This window comes from Elaeis guineensis, chromosome 2 (genome assembly GCF_000442705.2).
Source record: "Elaeis guineensis isolate ETL-2024a chromosome 2, EG11, whole genome shotgun sequence".
Lineage (NCBI taxonomy): Eukaryota > Viridiplantae > Streptophyta > Magnoliopsida > Arecales > Arecaceae > Elaeis > Elaeis guineensis.
In genome coordinates, this window is record NC_025994.2 from 122,415,366 (window position 1) to 122,435,904 (window position 20,539).

Consider the following 20,539-nt stretch of genomic DNA (forward strand, 5'->3'; position numbering starts at 1 on the left):
AAGCGTAATCTCTTTTTCTCTTCCAGCTGTTTTCCTTGAATAAAGAAAGTATGTGTTTTTTATCAAAGAAGAAGAAGAAGAAGAAGAAGGAGAAGAAGAAGAAAGAAAGTATGTACTTTTTTCAAGTTTTGTTTCCGGCCTATCATGCAAATTGTCCTCATCTACTTTAACTTTTTTTTTTAGAATGAGGTGGTAGTAAAATTTAATAAATTTTATTTTTGCATGAAAAATCGAAATAGATAGAAAGCTCATGGTACTTTGATTTTTGTAATCCCATTTTGATGGCCCAACAACCTTTTTTTTTTTTTTTTTGGATAACCTTTACCATACCATGTCAGCGTAGCTACAGTGGCTCCCACTGCTCTACGGATGAGATGAATCTATTCATTTCACTGTAGGTTTATGATGGATGACCAAAATGAGTGCGTATGTGTGGAGCCCACTTGAATCGAGATGCAAGAATGCAAGATTGAAGCATTGCAGACGCAAGGGGCGAAACAAATAAAACGCGCCGATCCCATTTTCTTTTTCTTTTTCGTTCTCTCGGTTCTTCTCCTCCCACCTTTCTCATCATCATAGCCATTAGCGACCAGAGAGAGAATGGCGTGCATGCACGATCACAGCTGCGAGGATCACAACTGCTCCGCGGATTGGTCTCTCTATAAGCACATAGATTTCTCTAAGGTATGTACGCATCTACTAACCTTTAGATTTCTCTTTTTCTTGATTGGCTTTAATAGATTTGAGTTCCCGTGTTTCCAGATCACCTCGGAGTTCTTTTATTGCATTTTGATGTTCTATTTCGAATTACTTTTGTGTTTACAGAAATTATCCAGGTTATATCTCATTTTCCCCCTTCTTAACCCGTTTCTCGATGTTTAGTTGTAATGGTGGCTAATATTGTTCTTGTTTGGGTTTCTCGTAACGAAAGAAAGATCAGCAGATGCCGCTTAACAAGAGCCAAGAACTTAAGGGTTTTTGCTGTCATATTTAGACTCCTCGTTTCTTTCATCGAATATATAGGTTCTGCTCCAAGTTTCAGCTGGGGATATATATATATATATATATATATATATATATATATATATACATTGTATTGCAAGAGGGTTGAAGAAAATTGTGGTTTGTCTAGGGCCAATTCGGGTACATGTGGTGGGCATTGTAATGGTTGAGCTGTGAATATGAGATAAAAGAAGAGGGATTTTGGTGAAGAGTTATGATGTCTAAAGGGGGCTCTGATTTCCTGTGAAAGGAGTGGAGGTTGATAAAGAGTTAATTTGTGGACTGCTATGATGTGAGGAAATTGGTGATGGGCTTCCCGAGACTGATTAGATGGTAAATCTTGATGCCGCTAACTCTATAATTTCCAGAGAAAATATTCACAAATCGATTTCCATTGTGGACGCTTACTTTTCTCTTTCTTTTTCTCTCTAGAATTTTTTAGAATGAACTAAAGCAGTTTACATCTGTGAACAAATAAGCTGTGCTAACTCCTTTCACATGCATGGGAACACGTGTGAGTGCCTGATGGGCAAGCTGCTTACTCCATTGCTACGCAGCATACATTGTGTATAGTAGGCATGAGATGTTATATACTTCATGAACTAGCCACTTGATTGATCATCCAAAGATAACTTTCTTTTTCTTTTTTTTTGAATTCATCATCTATAAATTACCAAGACATTACCTTTACTTTTTTCTTCTATGTGTAGAGCAGCCTTTGAGTATAGTAATTTGAGCTGGTTGTTTTCTTTCTTTTTCCTACTTCTCAGGTGTCAGCTCTGAATGAATCAATTGCAGGAAGTGTAAAGTCAGTTTTTAAACCTTGGAATCGTCGACTGGATACTTCAGAGGTACGGCTGTCATCATTTTTGAAGTAATGCTTCATCCTAACTAATATAGTCAAATACTTTGCCATTATTCCTTCTTTCAAATTGCTAGAAGAAAGGATTCTTCATGACAATATTTCTTTTGAATGGTTCCAGAGAGGACATATCATGACTTTAGTCTAACAATGAAAAGTTCTCCAATCATGATATTTGCATATATTTATTCCTGATCTGCAGTTTTTTTCCCTTTAAGCTCTTATGGTTATTCTTTTCTGTAGCAGGGCCTTTTGGAAAGCAATGACGGTGACCCAGAGTTACTTGTTTTTATCCCGTAAGTTGCTGAAGCTACTTGTACATCCTGATGAGAATCTTTCAACTCCTGTCTGTTATTTGTTTATAATGCAACAAATTTTGTTGCAGTGAATCTTATGACATGGTTACAATAGATTCATTGTCTGTATTATCTGTCTTTTCTATCATTTTCCAACTTCAATCATGTGTGTAAGTTTTCGGTCTAATTCTTTTATTCTGGGGAATTGATGAAGCCTAATCAAGTGTTTCCTATGGGGAATACTAAGATAAAAAGATGAAAAATGGTCAATTTGTTGAACAATTTGATTTATTTACTAGTCTTAACATCAGCTGCTTGCAGTGGCACAAAAAGGAAGTATGATGCCTGGGACACTTTCCACAGTGCCTTCTTGCTCATAAAAGATGTGAAATTGAGTATATGTTTGAGTTGCTCAGCATGATTGTCCCAACATAAATCTGTCCTTATAATGATTTCAGTGACCACTTAAGCTTGTGGAGACGACAAAATTGAGAATTCTTTTTCAATTCTCAGCTAAAAGGGCTTTTGATGTGTGAGAGAGTATATGAATAATTTGAAAATCCATATACTACTGTAATGTTCAGGCATGTGTGCTGCTTGGCTCTTGCATGGAAAAAAAAACTGACACCTTTCAATCTTCTTTACCTTTCTGGTTGCAATCTAGTATCTCAGAATTGAAATCATAATGCATATATTAATAGACACATGTAAAAATTAAATGGATTTCTAATTAGATAGATTCTTGAACATGTTGTCTGCAACCACTGTTTGGACTGCGGCTGAAAAACTTTTAAATTGTGGACGTAGGAACAACTAATTTTTAATATTATTGAACCAGTATTAAGTTCTGGTAAGAATGTTAGGGTGATGACTGTTTCTCGTTTCTGGCTTTTTCTCTTGCTTTTATCATTGCTGGGCTTAGCGTTCATTCTGATACTTGCATATCTCAGTATAATAGGTGGTTTTCTCGTGAAGGCTTTAGTAGTTAACCCACAATGCCACCTTCCTCTTGACCACCAACAGGCTGTAAAAGGTTTGTTAGTCTTAAAAGATTCTGCACATATGGTTGGCAGTGTTTGGGTTATCATTCTCTCTTTAAGACGGCAATCTGCCCTCACCATGCATTGGTTTACAGGTCAGACCTGTCTCCAAGATACTGCTAAACCCAATCCACACACAGGTGTGCATGTATCCAGGACTCCCTGAGAGCAAGCACCAGACACCCTTTAAGGATCATTCTTGATCTGCAGTCCATTGGTGGTCCTAAATCTTCAGAAAGGTTTTGATGCGATGAGGTTCTAAAATATAGGAATTAAGCCAAATTAAACCCAAATACCCACTAATAGGCCTTGCCTCAAGATTCACACAAGCTAACCTGGGTGGAGGGCATAATCACCTGCTCTAGGATGTATTTTCAGGTATCAGGTCCAACATGTTAGTCTGGATAAGCCCAAAGTCCAAATTAAGTAGTTGTGGGGCCTTAATTAAGGCCCAAAGACTTCATAAACTCACCTAAAACAAACAGGTCAAAGTTTAGGTTTGGCTAATAACCAAACCTAAACTCTACATGAACCTGTTTGCAATATTCACTTGTATTAGATTCAAGATTAGAGACCAAAAACAGAGAAATCTCTACGGAAAACTCCTGCAAGCTCTCCATCCTTTCTTCTTTCTTTCCTAGCACCTTCTCCTATTTTTTGATCTCATGTACAGCTATCTAAGTGGGTGACTAGCATACTCTGGAGGTTAGAATGTTGGATTTAAAGACCTTTTGAGACCATTAGTTCTCATTCTATAGTTCTCATACTTTAGAATAGTGTTTTACTCTCCAAGCGAGAGTAATTCTACTAGCTAGATTAATAAGCCCATGTTAGGAAACTTCGACATCCAAGGGGGAAACGCTCTGGAAATTTTGTCCAAATTGATGGACAAAACCAAGTTAAATAGACTTGAATCTAGAGAAAAACTGATAATTTTGTTGTCCAAACAGTCCATAACAACCAACAAATTGATTCTGTTGATTATAATCGTCTGTGTGTTAATTCAAATCTAATACTTGGATGATTTATGGAACCTACACGTGCACATACACACACATCCACATGCATACATGTGCACACACAAACAACAGAATACTTGCACAAGAATATATAGCATGTGTTTGCATGCTCATGTTTGGTTGGAAATGTGTCTTGTAAACTGTCAATCAAGCTTCTCACACGCACACACATACACACTCAATACATGCATGAAAATATATTGCATATGTCAGCATGCTTCTCAAATAATGAAGATCCCATTTCCATTGAAAATAAATGTTTCACGTCTAATTCCCTCAATATAACTAATTCAGTATTTCCTTTTGGATTTGATCCTCTTGTTTGTGAACTTCTCATCTGTTTTCTTTCACTGCCTTTTTGACATATTTCTTGCTTTAAATGTTTTAATTTCAATGTGCAATTTTTTTTTTTTGTCGGTCCATCTGCAATTCTTATTCTCATATGCAATACATGCATGCACATGTATGGAGATCCATTATATAATTATGGTGAATTCTGAATTTTGAGTTCAATAGTGTTCTCCTGAAATAATTTTTATTCATTAATTGATTTTCTGTTGCAATTTAGGTTTACATCAGACGTTAAAATAAAGAGCATATCTGTTGTTGGTGGTTCTGGTGGAACAAGCCCATCAAAGATGAGAGCGTAAGATTCATCATTACAATGATAGCTTTCCATGATTTTTTTCTGCTTCCAAATTGATCTGTTTCAAGTAAACTATCATAGCTTGCACATATATTGTTATGTCACTTCTGGATGGTTGATTTGTCACAGATATTGTCTTTGTTCCTGCAAACTTTCTGTCTTTGTTATATTTTGTCAAATTCATTTTTTATATTGTCAAATTCATGTGCAATAACTGGGATTTAGGTTTGTGTGTTATTGCCATTCCTGAATTATGACAATTTTCCAACAACAGTTAGAATCTTGGGAGTACGATCCTTTCATCAAGGATTAATCTTTAGCAAGTGCCGTCTATCGTAAATAGGTGCAGTAGCATGTTGGGCTTCAATAGATCACATATGAATGAGATGATAATGTTTTCTCTTGCTTTCTTTGTCACAATAAATATTCTCTGAAGATCTTTTATGCCAGGTTTGGTACATCCTTTTGCATCTATCAACCACAGAAAATTTATAACCCTACTGAAAATACTCAAACCTATTGACAGGTTTATTAATCGAGATGGTATTGACTTTTCTGATGCTCAAAATATGCAGCCTGTTCAGGTAACATATCATTTTATTTTGCAGTGAAATTCATTGTCATTTTTAGTATCTCAAATATTTCTTTGTTTCTCCAAGGAATGGGAGTTGGCAGAGAATTTGCAAGGAGTCTTGGAATACCAGACAAGGTGGCCTATGCTCAATAATTTCTTTTCATATCTGCCACACTGCTAGCTATACAGAAAGTTTCGATTTGTTCTTGCCCCTTTCATCATATCAATAGTATTGTCAAGAAAATTAAACCTAGTCTACTTGTAACCTTGCTAAATAAAGTTAGCTATTTTACTCATAGTTAGTAATTATAAACTTCAGTTTCTTTTCATCATGACAAGTATTCAATAACTAATGATATACTTTTGAATAAAAGAGAAATATATATTAGACAACTAGAGTTACAACTTGAGCAAGTTAGGTTGAGTTTGAAAAATCTCCAAGGAATGGGAATGTATACAAGCTTTGGGAGGTGTATTGTGATATCGGGAAAGGTATTGTCTGCTCCAAATTTCATCAAAGCTTTTGTGCATGGAATGCCGTACCACCCCATACCAAGCGGTACGGGGCATACCGTACCGGTCTCATACCGACATGCCGTTTCGAAATGTACCAACACTACCATCTCGTACCGAACCGCGTACCAACATTGCAACATGATTTTATCGGTATGGGATCTGGTACCGAGACGGCGAACCTTGTTTTCGTGTATCGTCTATCAAATTGCTTTCTTTTTAATCACCATTTTTTAAAAGTTAAACTATCTTTGTCCTTTATTTGATGTCATGATGAAAAAATCATTTTGGCTAAAAGCCTAAATTTAAATGCAGTTTCATCATGTTGCACTTTGAGCATCAATAGGTTAACCTTTGATCGGTTAATTGAATTATGTTAGTGGGTGGGCCTTGGCATAGCAGTAAGGTTGCTTCATTATGATTTGAGTGTTTTATGGTTCGAAACATGGAACAACCTCCCTGCATGTCGGATAAGGCTGCATACATCTAACCTCTCCTAGATCCTATAGTAGTAGGAGCCTTGTGCACTTGGATGCCCTTTTTAGCTTGTCTAGAGAGATGTCGTGAATAACTTGTACTATTTTTCCTTTGAATGAAAGAGATTTAGTAGATGACCATAGTGCAACTTGGTAATCTGGGTCAAGTTTTATATGCCAACGTGGGTCCAATCGAACTAAAGAAAGAGCCCACTTCTAACACATTTTTATCCTTCTATACATTATTCTTAGTTTCCATTGAGCTGGGCCCTGTTTGGTTTAGTTAGATGAGGGGCTCCGCTGGTCCAGTGGGGCTAGTTGCAGGCACTGAGAGCAATATGTCTTATTGTAAGTATCAAGTTATCTTAGCATGTGCAGGTGTGCATCTATAAAGAAGATATGCAACTTGCCTTAGGTTCTCCTATGCAGTATGAATTTGACTCATCAGTTAAATTGTTTGGATTAAGTGCTTCTCATGATAAATTTTATAAGAATCATACTTTATAATATAATTTGCTAGGAAAAGGCTTGACGGTTATATTTTAGATCATTCTGTCATGCGTATACTTGTCTTTTTTGTTGTCTAATTGATGTCAATGAATTTAATCAGATATTCAAGATTTCAAAGTGTGGCTAGTCTTACTCTGCATTTTCCTGAAAATTTTGGTGGGGATACCACTCAGATATACTATATTGGCTTACGAGGTGAAGCTACTCAGGTATTAGAAAAGCTTGAGGCCTTTTCAGTGCTGAATGCCTTGTAACTAAGTCGAATTTCATGCTATTTCTTGAATGCCATTTGCAGTTGAAAAGGGACGTTGTAGCAACAATTGTCTATGAAGTTACGCCCAACCCATCTGATCACAAGTAAGTCTTGCTGCACATCATATATAACATATGACTAAACAGCTCAATTTTCTTGCACCATCTAAATGCATTTCTTCAGCTATTGACGGCAATCCTTTTCTATTTTTTGGAAGATAATGCCAGCTCATTACACCAATATGTTTAGTAATATAGCATATGCACTTTGGAGTGAAATGTTGAAACATGGTACCACCAAAGCCACCTAATAAGTCAGCTACGATTCATATAGTGAGGGATGGAGTTTTTGCTTCTGCAATCATAGGAAGAAGCATTGCAGAGACAACAACAATCTAAAACTCTGCAAGTTTGAGGTGATAAATACAAGCTACTACTGGTCATAGGGTGCCATAATACACTGGACATCTGCAACGAAATATATTGTCCATCCCTCCCTTTACTGTGAGAAATAAGAAACTTCTGATTGATTTAAATATGCAAAGTGAGACCAATAATGTTTGTGTGGGCTGCATAAAACTTAAGAAAAAGCATTGTGGCAATCATAATCTTTTTTAAGGATTAAAATCATGTAACTTGCTGATATAAATGATGGCATTAGATGTAGCAGTTCATGGAAGTATTATTTTTTTTGGCTTTTGTGTTTGATATTCTTAAATTACTTTTTAAGATTTTACCATGCTTATTTCATTGCAGAAGTGAGTATTTATTGTCTGTCTCCCTTCTTATGTGTGCAGGACTAAAGCTGATGGTGGTGGTGGTCTCTCACATGTGGAATGAAGATTGACAGGTAGTTATGTAGAATATTTTTTCTAACATGGCATACAAACATACTGTCTGATATTCTTTATTCTTACATTTCATCATATATTTTGGTTTCATTGTTGATATGGAAGCTATCCCAACCACTGGGCACTTGCTCGGGTGGTATAACTTCTTGCCACTTGGGCAAAGGGGTGGGTTTTTGCTTCTGGTTGGCATCAGCCCTCAAGGTGTGCAGTGGATATAGGGTAGAAGGTGGAGGCTAATCCCTCGTAAGCTCAAAAAAGATATGGAAGCTATCCCAGAATTCAATCTTGTCGCATGGCATTTCTGGTGTGATGCATTCATTCATGATTCATTTTATGCTCAATAGACTTGTTGCCATGTATTTTCTTTGGGTCTTCTGAGTTACGCAGATATTGCCATGCATGGATATACTCGTTGTATTTTCATGTTTAGCTTGCCATTACGGAGAAGCCCCCTTTCATGTTACTTCTTTATGATGAAATCTAAAATGACTACCAAGTCCCAGTGTCTTATATCTCAATTCATGTTTCGCTTGAAATTACGAAGAAGCCCCCTTCCTTCCATCTAATTCAGGGCCTCCAATTCATATCACTGCGAGAATGGATTCAAAATGACTTGCCTTTGCAGAGAATTTAGCACCTGGTGGTGAAAAGCTGACAGAGTGTGTACTGAAAAAAAAAGCCGACAGAGAGGTACAGGAGGCCACCAATGATGATTAGGGGTGAAGATTTATCAGGTCCTTGGGAACCCTGACCTGTTCTCTAGATTAGGATCTTGAATTAGGTCTCATCAGACTGGGTTCTATCTCTACAGAATCCTTTTGTTCCCCTAGCTTATGGTTACTAGTTCTTCATAGAATGGCAGAAACATAAGAATTCAGCTGCTTTTGTAGCAACACTAATTCACTTGTAAACTTGAGTCAACAATTGATAGTGGGTTTGGTGTCAGGTGTAATTGGTTGGTATTAAATAGAATATCAGTGTGTTTTAAGAAACAACTTGATTTCTATGGAGAGATTGTTATCGAACAAAATTGTTGATGTTGCTGCAGCATGTCATTATTGTGGCAGTGTTATACATTCATCCAACCATGAAATCCAGATTTAGTAGAATGATAAATATACTGCTTTTAAGAACTTTTATTTTGCTAGCAAGCATCTAACGCTCGTGTTGCTGTTGGACTGGACCTTTGCAGGGCAAACCTAACAAACCAATGAGTTCCATGAGGTTGTTTTTTGCCGTACCCAATATGTATTAAGGAGCGGAATGTTGAAGGACGTTGCTAATGTTCTTTCTTTTAAATCAGCTTTTGCACCTTTCAAGTAGGCTTTTAGTGTAAAGTGATATTTATGTATTATGTCAGACCGTTGCAGAAACTTCATGCTTCTTTGTAGATGTTGCTGTCTTTCAAAACCTATGAATATTTTATCATCTCTTTTTCTTTTTCTGAGAGAGTTAGCCATGAGTTGGACCATTTAAACCCCATCAGAAGTGGTGCCATGCATGACGCCCATATATGTCAGGTGGTTGTGATCGCTTGTTTGCATTGTGTAGCCCTGGATGCAACCAGCTGATTCGGTTGAATTTTAGAGTTGGATCTTCCCATCTTAGCACAACAATTTGTCTGTGTTATCTCATGATTATTCGAATTCGTGTGGTTAATATATTAATGCCTAGGGTGAAGGTAAACATGAAGGATATTTCATAGAAATATTCCTACCCATGAAAATAAATAAAAGGGGGACAAAAATGATATTTGGTTCCCGTTTTATGCGCGCACAAAGTTTTCTGGTCTCGCCCTCCTCTGGTTCTTAGCGGACTTGTTGGGCGTGGATCTGGCCCAACAGTCCTCTGCTGCTTGTTGTATTTCCCTGCGGGCTGGGACTTTGGGTTCGTTGGCAATAGCGTGAGGCGGTAAGGAAGGTCCAATGATGCCATGTCTGCAACTTGCATTGGTCCTCTCCTCCCTTGCTGTAGAGAGGGAGAGGCAGGAGCTACATAGCTTTGGCCAACAGTAAAATGATAACGTTAGGGTCCATAATTCGAAATTAGTAATGATAGCACACAACATGGTTCATGCTTGCTTATAAATCATATGAGAAAATGTCTGTTGTTGTTGTTATAGTGATGGTGTAGAATGGAGGACATCCTTAATTTCATATAAGGAGGATGTTAGCTTATATAGAAAGAGATTATTCATTCCATGTGAGATATTTTAGAAAAAAAAATTAAAAAAAAAAATGTCTTGACAATTGACACCATGCGATCCTCAGCTTCATATGTCATATCTAAAGCACTCGCCCTTTACTTTGTGGCCTTATTCCTTATGGCCTGCTGGATAAATTTGAACCTACGATTTTTCCTAAGATCAATAATCCCTATCATGAGGTGATGCAAATTAAATCAGTACCATCTACACCCATTCCTAATTGTAGTGATAATAATAAGAAAAATAGCATTAGTAAGAAAAATTTACAAATATCTTCAAATTGATCCTTTAAAATTTCAAATTATTCCAAAATAGTCCTATTGTTCATCTCAACTAACAAAAAGGTAGACAGCATGTGAACATCATATGACAGCATAAAATTGTTGTTAAATGAAAATGCTTTTGTCATCTTTTTTTTTTTTAGGATGAAGATCATAATCAGAGCATTAGAAGAGAGCCACTTGAACATGCTGCTCCTCCACCAAAATGGTGCTTATGATCATTACCAACTTCTACTCCCACCACCCTCCATTGCTTAGTCGAACTTATATACAGAAATATCCTTTATATCAATTGTTTAGGATAAGAGAGGATGGGGAGGAAGGAAGAGAGCTCCTTCAAAATAATCTAAATTACTATTAACAAAAAAATTTTATTTTTTATAAAAATAAAAAAATAATATTCATCCATAGCTCCTTCAAAATGCTGATAAATATTAGATAATCATTGGAGAGGGAGAAAAAAAAAATGAAGGGCCACAACGTGACAATAGAAAGAGACAGGAACGATATGGACTTTCCAAGATGTTTGAAAAGTGCAAGTATTGTGCTTATTTGAAACTGCAATATCAGTTGTTTGGCAAATTGATGGATCACTTCGAAATAATTTGGAAACTTGAGGTCATATGGAGAAATTATAATTTTCTTTAATAATATAATAAATAATTATGAAAATCGCCAGCCGAGTCAAGCGGTAATCTCAGGACGTGACGCGTTGTTATTCCGTTTCCGTTTCGCTGTTCCGACGTTTCGGTCTATAAATACGTCAGCTGAAAACGGCTGTGGGCTTGCGGGTGGTCTACTTCACTCCTGCATGGAGGGAACTGAAAGCGTCTTCGGGGCTGGAGAAGAAACCCTATATGCCGAGGGTCTCCAAGAAGATGTCGAGTTGCCCGACGCCAAAGCCCTACGCGCAGGCGGACCTCCGGCGGGGGACGCCGGCCCCTCGGCCCGACGCGTCGACGGGCGCGGGTCTCGTGCTAGAAATCAGAGGCGGAGGGTGAACAAGAAGAAGAATCGGAAAAAGAAGAACGGCGGCGCCGTCTCCAGCATCACGGATGCCGATAGGTGAGATTCCAATGAGTACTTACTGTTGCTGTTCTGTGATCAAATTTTGACTTGTATTGAATTAGATTCATGTTTTGAAACCCTAGTTTTTTTTTTCTAAAAAAAAAGTCTTTCGGCTCTTAACTAAGTTCTTGGAGTTTTTTTGTCAGGTGAACATTAATCCACAACAAGTCCACATCTCTGGGAAGAATAGGTAGTGGAGAATGCATGAAGGGTTTTGGTTCATGTATCAAGAAAATGACATTCCATCTCCATTCTTTAACTTCTTACCAAAGAATGATGGCGCTGTGATGACGCCTCTCTTATCATTGCAGTCTAATAAGAGTTTTCTATTATTGTTTTCGTAATTTGAAAGAGGACCGCTTTCTTGATTATTAAAAAAAAGAAAAAGAAAAACAGAGTCTTCTTCCATGGAAATAACGCGAAGAAAACTTTTTTCAACATTACAGTCTTTTGAAATTCGCTGTATTCCTATGTTCTTTCACTTTTCATACTTTGCGCAAGTTTACGTTCTGTTTCTAAAGTTTGCTGCATTTCTGTGCTTATATACTTGCTTTTTTCTTTTTTGGCATAAGATGGGGTTCTATTTTTCTTAGTCTTTCTTGGTTGTTTGCTGAGGTCCGCATAATAGAATCCAAAGTTTGGGTTGTTTTCTAGAATTCGTTCTTGTTGCAAGTTAGAAGAGGTATGTAGTTTCACTCTGTTTGTCCTTCTCATTACATGCCATCCTTTAATGATGCTTATTCTTTATGCTTCAATGTTCTGCAGGTTTGTTATAGACACGTGTAGGTGTTTGAAAGAGTGGAAATCATACTTGGTTTGGAATGCGGTGGGTTGTCTTGGTGTTTCGGCTTTTAGCAATCTTGGCAAAGAGGTATATATTTTTTCATGCCTAATTGCATGATCTGCTTTTTTGATTGTAGGAAACAATTTCTGTTTCCTCATCTTAAGCTATGGTAATTTGGTTATAGGAAACTAAAAATTTTGGCAAAGTTGATGTGAATGTCAAATCAGTGTTTACTGTTTATTGTCCAAGGATTTCCACTGTCAGCATGAATAAATATGATCGTGACCGTCTTATCAAAAATTATGTTCTTTGCCGAATAAACAAATTTGCACTGATGTGCTGAATCTATTTGGTGTTTTCTGTATTTGGTATTCTGGCTATTCCGAGGTCCTATCCATGCTCATATCTTTTGATCATACGGTCTATGCTGCTGTCCATCTATATTATCATATGCTCAAAATGGTTGTTCTCTATCTGCCCTTCCAGTGCCCCCACCAAAACCCCTCAAAAAAAAAAAAAAGTTTACACTATCTATGTTCTACTGTGCCATGCTTGACTGCTTCCATTTCTCATCCCTCTCTGTGCACTTATTTGTAGTTTTAAAATTTAAGAAGCACAAGAACATTAATGGTCTGATGAATGGTTTCTGATTCATATCATCATTGGAAATTGTTGATTCTAACGAATGTGAATTTGGAAAGGTCCCTTTGAAGTGAGGCCTTCCTTTTAGATTAAGATGTCCATATTTTAAATGGTTGGTTTCTAGTCTTGAGAGACAAGTCTGTCTGTGATCCTAGAGATGTCAGTGTTTCCTGTGAGGGATATTGTTATGTTTTCAAAGCTGTTATCTTCTTGTTTATTTTTGAATGTTCATCATATTAGACATCATATCGCAACCCTTGACTCTAACCTTCTTATATGTTTTTATCTCTATTGAAAATGAGTGGCAAGGAAAAGCATGTGATACTTAGAAATTTTCCGTTGTATGTCAAGGACAAAATATTGTACAGTTGCTGGTAGAAAAGTTGTTACATGAGATGATGAGAAAGTTCCCATTTTATCAGGTGGTTCAAGAATGATTCGTCACTATCATTGTGTGTAACACTTTGATGGTTTCTACATCTCTATGTTTAACTTTTAATTCGAACCATATATATGGTTGTATGCTTATTGTTCATGTCCAAGAGTCCCCAAGAATAACTAGACTAAGGCCATTACTTTTAGTATGTTATCAAAGATTTCCTTAGTTTTCTTATCAATACTAGCTTTAGTTGCTTGTTATTAAACATTTCACTGGTTTTCTTATCAATGCTAGCTCTAGTTGGTTGAAGGTGCCTCATTTATCTGTCATATTACATTACTTGAGTTGATAAAGCCTGGTGGATGATATTCTCATCATCACTTAGCTGCACCAACAGGTTTTGGGTGGGGCTTGAATGCCGAGTGGGGCCATGATATCAGGGAAGGTTGATACATTCACTTATTTAGTTGTTTAAGTGATCATGTATTTTCAAGCCGAATTTGAAAGTTCTACATACATATACATACATACATATATATGTATGTACATACATATATATGTATGTCTATATATGTATGTATGTCTATATATATATGTATACATACATACATATATATATGTGGATACATACATACATACATACATACATACATACATATACATGCATGCATACGTACATATCCATCCATCCATCCCATCCATAGATACATACATGCATGCATGCATGATGCATACATACATACATACATACATATAGATACATACATATATATGTAGATACATACATATATATACATGCACACACACACACACACACACACACATACACACATATATACATACATACATACATATATACATATATATATATATGTATATATATATATATATATATATATATATATATATATATATATATATTACATACATATACATACATACATATATATATATATATTACATACATATACATACATACATACATATATATATATGTATATATACATACATACATAAATACACACACACACACACACACACATCCATACATGTATATATATACATCTATATACATATATATATACATATACATATACATCTATATATATATATACATACATATATATATATACACACACACACATATACATACATACATAGATACATACATACATACATAGATACATACATACATACATACATATATATACATACGTATATACATATATATACATACATATATACATATATATACATATATATATATACATATATATATCCGTACATGCATATATACGTATATGCATATGTATACACAGATATATGTATATATGTGTATATACATATATATGTATATATATAAACTTTTGCTTAAGAAGATGATGTGTTGGATGTCTTTCCTGATGCTTTGATCTGATTATCCTCCAGCCTGTTTAAAAGTTTTGCTTTGTTCTGCAAATTTATTTGCCATATGGAGCCCTATAAAAGAGGTCAGTATTATTTACCTTCTTAGTTAGCTTCTATTTGTAATGGCTGATGTGATGGGTTGTATTAAGGAAGAGTAAATCTGGGGTCACCTCCAGCCCCCTCTTTTTCCATGAAAAAAGAGGGGATGAGAATTAAATACATAGACATGCATTTAATGTACTGACAGGAATCTCTTTGCCTGAACTTTATATCATTATCTCCTTTCAATTTGCGCTTTCTGTCTTTTCAATCAAATCAATATTCACAGACCTTTTTTTCTTTTTGTTGCTTTCTGTGTTAACCATTTTGTTTGTGAATCATTTAGCTCTTCAATTTTGTATGATTTTGCATGCATTTTTTCTCTGTGCTGCGCAAAGCATACAGAGTGGTATTACTTTCTTTAGCTTGGTGCACACGACTTATAAATCTCATTGTTTTTGTAGATATGTTGATTTGCTACATCATCAGTCATTTTATCTGATATATTATCTCTAACATTTAGCTTGAAAAATGCTGACATGATATTTGTGGTTTCTTAATGTAAGTGAAGATGGAGAAGTTCATGCCAGAAATTTTTTAACATGATTTTTTGCTTAGGTTGAGAAAGGAGGTTTTAATGGATGATCTAATCTAGTGAAAAAAAAAAAAAGGGAAGCCATGAATTTTCACAAAGTCATTTATGAGTATTAATTTGTTCATTTATTTATACATGATAACTTGATGGTGAGTGTTGGCACAACGGTGAGGTTGCTTCATTGTGAGTTGGAGATCACGGGTTCGACACATGGAAATAGCCTCTCCTTACGGATAAGGCTACATACATCAGAGCCTTCCCAGATCTTGCAAAGGTGGGAGCCTCATGTTACTTATTCGTGATAATCTATTTAATCATAGTTTTTCTATAAAATTCATGGAAAGGAAAATGTTCGGATGAAAAAGAACTCAACATTTGACTGACATACCCACCCTTTTCAGCAGGTCTATGCAACAGATGCAATGATCAAGAGATGTCCAACATGGTAAGGCAATGTTGTTAATCATTGATTTGGCAATTTGGCTCTATGTGACTGTTGTCCTGTGAAATTTGAGGATCAGCTAGATATGTTAAGACAACCTTTGGTAGTAGCATGTGGTTGGTGAAAGGAACGCAGTAAGGGACAAAGGTTGAAGTGAAAGTTGATCTGGATCTTCTCAATGTGGATCAAATATTTGGTGGCTGCATATAACTACATGATTGTTTACTTCTGTCATGTTGATCCGAAATTATGATGCCTAATTCTAAATGATGATCTTGTAAGTATCTATCGGTCCATTAACAGATAACAGCTACCTCTACAGATCTACCATGTATGGCATTCTTGTGGAAGTGCTTTGGTTGTGGTTGGTTAAGAGAATGGTTGACCCATATAAAAAGTAATCTCATGCTTGGAACTGTTTTCTGGGTGTTGCTTGTTTCCATTTAATGATCTTTTTGAACAATCACAACTGCTAATGTTGGAGGGCAAAAACTAAAGAAGGCTCCAAGAAGGCTGCTTAGGTGTTGGACACTAGAATAATGCACAAGACATCAGTAATGTAGTACCACGGTGAAACATTGTGCTGATGGAATTTGTTATTTTAATTCTTTGATTGTGAAATTATTGAGAAAATAAATGATCTTTGGGCTTCATTGTCATGCCATGTAGTTCTTTGGGAAGATATTATAGGATTAAGATTTGTAATATAGAGTAAAATACCTTTTCAGAATTTCTTTTTGACAACATTAATGTGAAGTTCTTACTAAGTCTCTCTAAATGTAGGTTGAAACCATTCAGAGCTGTGGAGGGCAGACGACTGCTGACACAAGGCACTTCTGCATAGGTGGTGGAATTTTATGGAATATTCTGAAAACATGTGAACCAAATCTGTACAAAGAAATCATGGCAAAGGGGAGGGAATCGAGGTATGAGTTGATTTAGGTGTAGATTTGTATTTAATTGCATTTGTGTTCAGGTTGGATTGACTCAGGTATATGTACTTTTTGTCTTTGCCTATCTAAACTGATTGAATGTCCTTGGTTTTCACTTGAAGCATTGAAACGGTGGTACTGCCAAAGAGCATAGAGCAGCAGCATGTTTAGTTTCCACACACATGCACACATGCACACACATACAAAAAAAAAAAAAAGAAAAAGGAAGTTTCATTTAAAAATACTCTATATTATGGCACAACAAGGTCATGAAGTTTCACTCCCTTAAGTTAAAGAAATTTTCTTGAGAAAACTCTTTCTACAAGTTTAGATAATAATTACATACTAAGGTTTATTCCAACTAGTTCCAGCAGGCACCTGATATAACAAATGTCTCACACTTATCTGAATTTCCAATTTTAAGCACTTGGTCTAACTTGGTTATGACATAAGCCCATGCCACAATTTTTACAGGGATTTGATTGTAGGAAAGTTTTTACATGCAAAGGCTTTAAAGGAGAGTCCTTTTATCCCTGGACCTTTCTTTATTGTGCTTATGAGGTCAGTAATAATGACATGCCTTATGATAAATCACTGAAGTGAATCTGTTTTGGGGGATTCAAAACTGATGCGCTGATGGGGATGTAGCTTGTCAGGAATGAGTACCAGGTAAAAATAGACTTATAAACCCAATCTCACTGTGGACTTTGCCCTTTATAATTTTGTATGACTCTCTTGTCATTGTAAAGAAAACCTGGAAAAGTTTTTGAATATTGTGCGGTAAATTGGGTCTCCCGATGATAATTTCACTCATGCATTTCATCCAAGCAATATTTCCTGATCATGCATTTTAATATTGCTACATGTTTTTTTAACCATTTGTAGTCAACCTATCATCAACCTTCTCTTTTTTCATAATCTGGATTTAGCACTAGCATCAAGACATTTGCTTTGGTAATTTCAAGGCCCTAAAAAGTTCTCAGACTATGGTCGCTTACAAGGTCACATTATTTGGGAGCTTTCTTACATTTCTTTTATTGTTACATGAGCCTACCAGGGTATATGCAGTATTCTTGAGATTAGCATGTACAGTATTTGCATGGTTACATGGTATAGTATCAGTAGATTCTGGGTGCATGTTATGCTGGTGCTTGTTATGTTATGGTTTTCAAATGAGAAAATCTTTCAGTTATTTTAGCCAATTTTATTTTAGATATCTGGATTATAAGTTTGTGCTCCTAGCCAGTGCTATTGCTATACTTTCTTGCAGAAGCAATTCATGCAAACAAACAGTCAACAGATGAGGCAGGGGTGAAATATCTACTTCTCTGAGTACAAATGCATCTGGCAAGGTAGCAAAGAAGTTGGACGGTTCTGAGCAAGTGGCAGATGTTCATCATCGGCTCAAATCATCTGATCCAATGACAGGCTGCAAATCAGTGCTGGGTAGGATGAGAGTGCTGGTTGCTTTCGATGATCTGTTTGAAGAGGGGGAGATATATGTGAATCTGCTTGATTTTTTTATGAAGTTGGATCGGACCCATAAAAAGTAGAGGATTGCTCAACTTTTTCAAACAGACGTACTACAGGCGGTTTTTCAGTGGAGGCGGCGGGAAATTATTTCTGTTTTTTGATGCATGGAACGCATTACTTAGATCGAATGCCTTGATGAAATTGACCTTGCTGAATGTTGATATCAACCATTGTGGGCATGTTAGCTTGTCCAAGCTCCAGCTGGTAAGATGATCTTTTTGCTCAATTTTGCATTTAATTTTTTTTTTAAAGGAAAGATAAAGTTTGCTCGGGTTCGTTTTACGCCAGTTACTGGTCATGTTCCGACCCTTCTTTTTTTTTTAGTTGGGGCGGGGGGGTTAAATTATTTTGCCTACCACTGATATATACTCCTCAGAATTAGAGCAAAGTTGCATGAGCAATTAAGATGCGATCATTATCAGGTCATGAGTCCTTGGGTAGGCACTTGGTATATTATGCTGTATAAATTTAGTGGCAGATCTTTGTTAGCTATCACAGACTGAGATGAGTTCCACTTGGCAGGTACAGATCCAGCTACTTCATATATCTGTAACATGTTATGTGACACTGAAAAACAAAAGTTTTACATCAAAGTCTGACACTCTCGAGTTCTTTTGGAGGGAATCCTGGAAATCATGTCGAGGACAACAGGTTCGGGGACAGCTTCTAATGATGAATTGATCCCAGACATGCTACGAAGAAATCAAACTATTCCAGACTCCAGGACTGGAAATTATTTAGATGACCATGATTTGAGCCAGCTTAGTTCACAGATGGAATATTAACTGGTGAACTGAAAATGAAAGTAATTTTTTTCAGCCTGACTAGGAGCGTTAATTGAAACATAATTTCTTCTTTCTTTTCAAATTCAATTAGCCTAAATGCTAGATTTCCATAGTCTAGTTAGTTGTCCCTGTTATAGTAATGCAACCAAGCTGATCTTGTGGGAGCTCATCTAAGTTCGGTATCTTATTATTATTATTATTGGGTAAAACAAGTGGTGAACATTCATAATCCGCATACCATGTGCTTTGGATGGACCGGGCTTAAATTCCCATCCTTACCCCTCAAAGTCTCTTCTCGGGTCACCACCATTTGAGGAGTGGGCTTGCTGTGGGGAGCAGTTGATGATGCTGCCAGAAAATGGTGGAAACATCGCTGCCAATGAGGAGAAGAGGACGAACCCCCTTCTCAATCGCAATGATTTCCAGCACATCGACACCAAAGGTCTCTCCTCTCTCTCTCCTTTTCCCTCTCTTCTCTTTTCAGCTTCTTCTTTTCCGTAACTTCCGCTTTCTTAGCTCTTCTTTGTTGGAATTCTTCACCTTCACCTGCCTCTCTTCTTGCTTTCTTGCTAAGAGGACTCTCAGTTTATAACTTTTATATGCAGGGCTTATTATAGATGTTTGTTTTCTGGGCCTTCTTCAGACCAACAGGAGATGTTCTGCTCTTTTGAGATGAAGCGGAGTCTTATTTGGAGGTAGGGTAACATCCTTTGTTGGCTCTTTTGAGTTCAGCTGCATTCCTGATCGAAAAAATTGTCTTACTCGGATAATAATCTCTTCCTTTCTGGTTTCTTGCAGTGCATTTTGCTGATTTTCTTGTGGGCTATGCAGTATTTTTGATCTATTCCATCTTCCACCAAGCCTGGTTTCCCTGGCAACTGGCCAGGAACAATTTTACTTGCCCTGATCTTTAGATTCTTTTGCAAGTAATCTCAATTGCATGGGCCAAATGTTTATTTTCAGAACTATATCGATATGACAGCTCCAGTAACACGTTGGTTTATACTTTAGGATAGAGATATGGTGGGACGGACATGTTCAGATTCATGTTAGAAGTTATCATGGAGCTCAAAGGAAAGATACTAACATGATTACCAACTTCGACCATTCACGGGAAACCAATGAATTTGAAAACCTAGTTTGGTCTGTAGATTGGTGGAAAATTACTATCATCTGGTAAGCTGACTTTTGGAAAGTATGAATTGTTCCAAGGAATTTAACCTACAACCTCAACTTAGATTGGTTGAGAGGGCAAGCTATTTATAAAGCACCTGAGAGTACCAGTATGTGATAATATTGTAGGTCTCTATGAATGTATCATGAACCATCAAAGTAAATGGAACCCATAGGGTGATTCTGTGAAGCAAAGAATCGAAGGCCTCAAAGTTTCTACGAGTAATGAAAT

At 36.5% G+C, this 20,539-nt stretch overlaps 2 protein-coding genes across 10 annotated transcripts; both read left to right on the forward strand.

Moving 5' to 3' along the window:
• Positions 1-460: 460 nt before the first annotated feature.
• On the forward strand, positions 461-9,483 carry LOC105037604 (uncharacterized). 4 transcript variants are annotated; one of them, XM_010913274.2, is made up of 10 exons: positions 461-684; positions 1,773-1,853; positions 2,108-2,160; positions 4,788-4,865; positions 5,392-5,449; positions 5,525-5,574; positions 7,039-7,147; positions 7,234-7,295; positions 7,988-8,040; positions 9,234-9,483. In XM_010913274.2, the coding sequence occupies exons 1-9, from the start codon at positions 601-603 to the stop codon at positions 8,028-8,030; spliced, it is 618 nt and encodes a 205-aa protein (XP_010911576.1). In that variant the 5' UTR covers positions 461-600; the 3' UTR covers positions 8,031-8,040; positions 9,234-9,483. The 4 variants fall into 4 exon arrangements, with proteins under 4 accessions (XP_010911576.1, XP_010911743.1, XP_073109223.1 ...); XM_010913441.2 differs by having other exon boundaries at positions 2,111-2,160; XM_073253122.1 differs by lacking the exon at positions 9,234-9,483 and adding an exon at positions 8,613-8,993 and having other exon boundaries at positions 2,111-2,160.
• A 1,827-nt stretch (positions 9,484-11,310) lies between these two features.
• On the forward strand, positions 11,311-20,099 carry LOC105038858 (uncharacterized). Of its 6 annotated transcripts, none has more exons than XM_073253124.1 (8): positions 11,311-11,593; positions 12,362-12,467; positions 16,668-16,810; positions 17,291-17,485; positions 18,087-18,553; positions 18,872-19,576; positions 19,740-19,829; positions 19,933-20,099. In XM_073253124.1, exons 1-4 carry the CDS (start codon positions 11,340-11,342, stop codon positions 17,412-17,414), a joined length of 627 nt encoding a protein of 208 aa, XP_073109225.1. In that variant the 5' UTR covers positions 11,311-11,339; the 3' UTR covers positions 17,415-17,485; positions 18,087-18,553; positions 18,872-19,576; positions 19,740-19,829; positions 19,933-20,099. The 6 variants fall into 6 exon arrangements, 3 of the variants coding, with proteins under 3 accessions (XP_073109225.1, XP_073109226.1, XP_019709154.1); XM_073253125.1 differs by having other exon boundaries at positions 19,752-19,829; XR_012139294.1 differs by lacking the exons at positions 11,311-11,593; positions 12,362-12,467; positions 17,291-17,485 and adding exons at positions 12,474-13,846; positions 14,830-15,716; positions 15,847-15,887.
• The last annotated feature ends 440 nt before the right edge of the window (positions 20,100-20,539 follow it).

Excerpts from the sequence above, each read along its gene's own strand:
- LOC105037604 (XM_010913274.2), top strand. The coding sequence starts at position 601 with ATGGCGTGCATGCACGATCACAGCTGCGAGGATCACAACTGCTCCGCG. Across the intron at positions 5,450-5,524 it reads AAAATATGCAGCCTGTTCAG|GAATGGGAGTTGGCAGAGAA; the intron begins GTAACATATCAT and ends TGTTTCTCCAAG. Across the intron at positions 7,296-7,987 it reads CCCAACCCATCTGATCACAA|GACTAAAGCTGATGGTGGTG; the intron begins GTAAGTCTTGCT and ends TTATGTGTGCAG.
- LOC105038858 (XM_073253124.1), top strand. The coding sequence starts at position 11,340 with ATGGAGGGAACTGAAAGCGTCTTCGGGGCTGGAGAAGAAACCCTATAT. Across the intron at positions 12,468-16,667 it reads TTAGCAATCTTGGCAAAGAG|GTTGAAACCATTCAGAGCTG; the intron begins GTATATATTTTT and ends CTCTAAATGTAG. Across the intron at positions 16,811-17,290 it reads GCAAAGGGGAGGGAATCGAG|GGATTTGATTGTAGGAAAGT; the intron begins GTATGAGTTGAT and ends CAATTTTTACAG.